Source organism: Centroberyx affinis, unplaced genomic scaffold (genome assembly GCF_046629955.1).
Source record: "Centroberyx affinis isolate AG114_WGS23_722 - 3 ecotype Tasmania unplaced genomic scaffold, CSIRO-AGI_Caff_v1 ptg006657l_1, whole genome shotgun sequence".
Classification (NCBI taxonomy): Eukaryota; Metazoa; Chordata; class Actinopteri; order Beryciformes; family Berycidae; genus Centroberyx; species Centroberyx affinis.
The window spans coordinates 62,086-66,381 of NW_027283376.1; the positions used below are offsets into that span (position 1 = coordinate 62,086).

A 4,296-nucleotide genomic window follows, 5' to 3' on the forward strand; every position below is an offset into this window, starting at 1 on the left:
AATGATTACTATTGTTGAATGTTTCTAGTTTCATTGTTAACTTAATTTACAGTTCATTAATTTGTCATGCATGTTGTTTTTAAGAATTTTTTATATAATGTTGGTATAAATAAAATCTCTGTTCCGCTTGGTTTCTAAAATAAAACCACAGCCACTAAAAAACACAGGGTGCATTTTATTAAAATTTCCAAACAACATCACTTTAAAGCGCGACCAGTTGAGTCTATGCCATAGACAGGGCAAGCAGGATACAGCGTCACTCGGACGAGGAGCTATTTCGGCCTTCGGTAGTAAGTATGAGCTTAGAGTAGACGGCGAAGACAAACTCCAGTCCGGGTTTTGTGATTCTCTCGGTGAATACAGGCTCTCCTCTTCCTTTGTGTTTGAACCGTCTCAGTTCAGACCGCTCTGCTAAACCAACGCCAGGAGGGAAAGAGGAGTTTCTTTGGAGAGAAACGTTTCTATCTCTCCTTTCCTAGTCCAGCCATGTCTGTCGGAGTGGAATCGGGGTTTTCCAGTGATGAGGTGCTGACCAGTCGGTTCCCCGTTCACCGGGCCTGTCGGGATGGAGATGTAGCAGCTTTGGTGTCACTGTTACAGCAGCTCTCAAACCAGGCTCATCTAACTGCCGAGGACTCCTTCTACGGATGGACCCCCATACACTGGGCTGCACACTATGGGCAGGTACGGAAATACTACCTTGGAGTAAAACTACCAAGCCTTTATTAACTATAATGGAGCCACGATACGTGCCGCTCTCTTGTATGAAGAGAACTATACACGAAAAGTCCATTCTAAAATCTGGCAATTACACGCTGCCTTGCGCACAGGTAAAGGTACATAACTGGTAGAACAGAATGTTAGACGTTTTCTGAATCGATGTAAGCCACACTTAAATTCGGCATGCATCCAACACACCAAATAAAACTTAAATTCAATAAAAAATTCAACTTTTATCAGTGGTTTGCCAATTGTTCCCACTACCTTTTCCCACCAAAATACACTGTGGTAACGTTAGGCGGTAGCGAGCAGTGTGAACCAATTCAAAAAGTTGAGATTTTATCGAAATAAAGTGCTGCTGGGTGAATTGCCTATATGCCGAATTTACCAGAAGAACCCAACGACTCGATAAGTCTTAAGTCATGTTCGACAAGGTGTGTACGTTTACCGATAAGCAAGCCAGAATTTAACGGCCAGATTTTTGAACGGAGTTTTGGCGTGAAGTTATCCATATGGGAGAAGGGAACGTCTCGAGCGCACTGGCTGAGAAGACCACTGTGCGACATGATCATTTAAGCTTTGGGAGACTAAATAAATATGTTGGGGGGGACATCCTGCAGCTGTTGGAAGTATTTCTATAGGAAGGTGACTGTACCAGGAAATTTTCCACCTTTAAGGGGTTAGGTTGCAGAGCTTTTTATTGGCTCTAGTAGAACCAATGGCTGTTCAGGCGCCAAAACAGCTCCAGTCAAATAGCCTCTTTTCCACAAATTAACTCTTCACCTGCCCATTGTATAGAGCAGTGATTTTCAACCTTTTTCATATCAAGGACCCCTAATTTGGTCCACATTAGGGCCACGGACCCCCATTTGATGAGATTTTGTCTCTCAGACCCAAATCTGAGAATATTTTTATTGTTAGATATGATTTGTTCCAGAATCCCATGACTATCTGTATTGTAGGTAGAGAGATAACAGTGAAGCTATGATCAAAACAGTCATTCTTGTACATTCTCTAATTGTGTTCACTTCTTGTAAATGAAATAATGGTGAAGTTCAACAATTCATCAGTTTTCTGGGGACCCCCTGGAACCCACTCAAGGACCCCCGGTGGTCCCCGGACCCCACGTTGAGAACCACTGGTATAGAGGTTTCACAGCTGTGTCACAAATCTCCCAGCAGCCACCACCATTTATGTCATAAAGATGTATTTCAGTCCAAAATGGTAGTAGGTAGTAGTAGTAAGTAGTAGTTTGCCTCAGTCCACTTTCCCATTATTATAAGGAGGCCAATTTAGTATATGCTTATAGCCATAGACAGCAACTTATGAAAATGATTGTGGGTGCTCCTCTTAGGACACATAAAATCGCATACAGCTTGTATTCTCCCCATACTCTCCATGAAAATGAAATGGATTTTCAGCTTAAAAATTATTTTTTTTTGTGTATGTGTGTAGGTATGTACAGATGTGCATGTATATATGTGTATGTATGCATGTATATGTATACTGTATATGTCTGTGTGTATATGTATGTGCACCATCATACTAGCCTACTTATTTTTTCCTTCTATTTACTTTATTATTATTATTTTTTTACCATTATTATTTTTTTTTCACTATAAAATATATAAATACGGTATTGTAAGAATGCTATAAGTATGTACAGTATCATATGTAAGCAAATGTAAATTTACGTAAACTCTTGCAATAAAGTATATATATATATATGAAAAAAAACACATTTGGTGAAAGTGTCAAAAGATCCTAAATTAAATATCAAGTGAAATCAAATCTTTTGCAACGGCATCAAAGCAGTATCGAAATTTTATTTATCACGACAACGCTAATTGATGTTTTTAATTAAAAAAAAATTCTCATTGTTGGCCTATGTTTTTGTGCTTGCTTTACGCACAGCTGGAGTGTGTGGTGCGCCTGGTGCAGATGGGCTGCGAGGTGAACGCCGTGACCAGCCGGTTCAACCAGACCCCGACCCACATCGCGGCCTTCGGAGGACACCCGCACTGCGTGGTCTGGCTGCTGCAGGCCGGAGCGGACGTCAACAGACAGGTGGGTCTCCCGGTCGCCAGCCGGCGTCATGGCAACAGACGCAAAGACTTTAAAGGAATAGTTCACCCAAAAATGAAAAATGAACTCGAAAGCGGTGGTTCTCAATGTGCGGTCCGGGGGACCACCAGGGGTCCTTGAGGGAGTTCCGGGGGGTCCCCAGTAAATTGATGAATTGTTAAACTTCACCGTTATTTAATTGACAAGAAGTTAAAACAATTAGAGAATGTATTAGAATGGTCATAGTTTCTCTGTTATCGCTCTACCTACAACACAGATAGTCATGGAATTCTGGACAAATTTTCAGTTTTGGGTCCGAGACACAAAATGTCATTAAATGGGGGTCCGTGGCCCCAATGTGGACTAAATTAGGGGTCCTTGATATGAAAAAGGTTGTGAATCACTGCTCTAAAGAACAGGTCCCCATTGACTTCAGTTGTTTTGGAGAAGGCTGCTACCAAGTTGTGCTGGCAACCTCACTGTGTGTTATATGGACTAACAAATTTCACCTGTGTTTCATTTGGCATGAGGGTGAGTAGATTTTCATTTTTGGTGAACTATTCCTTTAGATGAATAGAGAACAGGGTTAGTAGTACAATATGCATCCTATCTTCTTTACTAAACCCAGTTGGATTTAATGTCCCTTCATTTCCTGGTGTCCTTTTTCTTATTCTGCTCATTTCTAGTTTCATAAGTTCAATTAGCTGTGTTCAGTCAGAAACAGGCTGATTGTGACAGCGTTGTGTTAGAAGTGTTTTAGGGCAGTGGTTCTCAACGTTGGGTCCCGGGACCACCAAGGGTCCTTGAGGGGGTTCCAGGGGGGTCCCCAGCAAATTGATGAATTGTTACACTTCAGCCTCATTTAATTTACAAGAAGTGAACACAATTGGAGGATGTAGAAGAATTACTATTTTGGTCATAGTTTGTCTGTTATCTTTCTACCTACAATACAGACAGTTTTGGAATTCTGGACAAAATCATATAACAATACAAATATTCTCAGATTTGGGTCTGAGAGACAAAATCTCATCAAATGGGGGTCCATGGCCCAAATGTGGACTGAATTAGGGGTCCTTGATATGAAAAGGGTTGAGAACCACTGTTTTAGGGTGAAGTTTCCCTTTGAATTCAATTGCAGGCAGCATTAAAATGGTCTTAAAAGTCTTAAATTAAGCTTTCTGACACCCGCAGATGCCCTGTTCTCCGGGTCATCATGCATACACCCTCTGCAACCCTCACGTAGGCCAGGTTGATCCTATTATAGGATCTGTTTAGCTTTGTGTTACTGTGCCACTGGAAAGTAACTGAAAAACCCCCGAACCCTCATCGCACTACAGTGGCTGGTTAGCAATAGATGTTCAGGACAGGCCCGGATCACCGGCCAGCGTTGTGTAATGCCGATGGCCTGTCTTACGCTCAGTTTCAATTTAGTCGATGCCCGTCTGTGTCCTCTCATTGGGAATGCATGTAGAGGGAGCTTTGCGAAGGGAAATCAGATTAGGAGGTCACCAT

The 4,296-nt window shown here is 41.8% G+C and overlaps 1 protein-coding gene across 1 annotated transcript; it reads left to right on the plus strand.

Annotated features, from left to right (window-relative positions):
* Positions 1–397: 397 nt before the first annotated feature.
* On the plus strand, positions 398–2,787 carry LOC139638915 (ankyrin repeat domain-containing protein 10-like; the record flags this gene model as incomplete). The annotated part of the gene is made up of 2 exons (XM_071512947.1): positions 398–684; positions 2,635–2,787. Coding segments are annotated over exons 1-2 (351 nt in total), but the record flags the coding sequence as incomplete, so codon positions are not given.
* Positions 2,788–4,296: the final 1,509 nt, after the last annotated feature.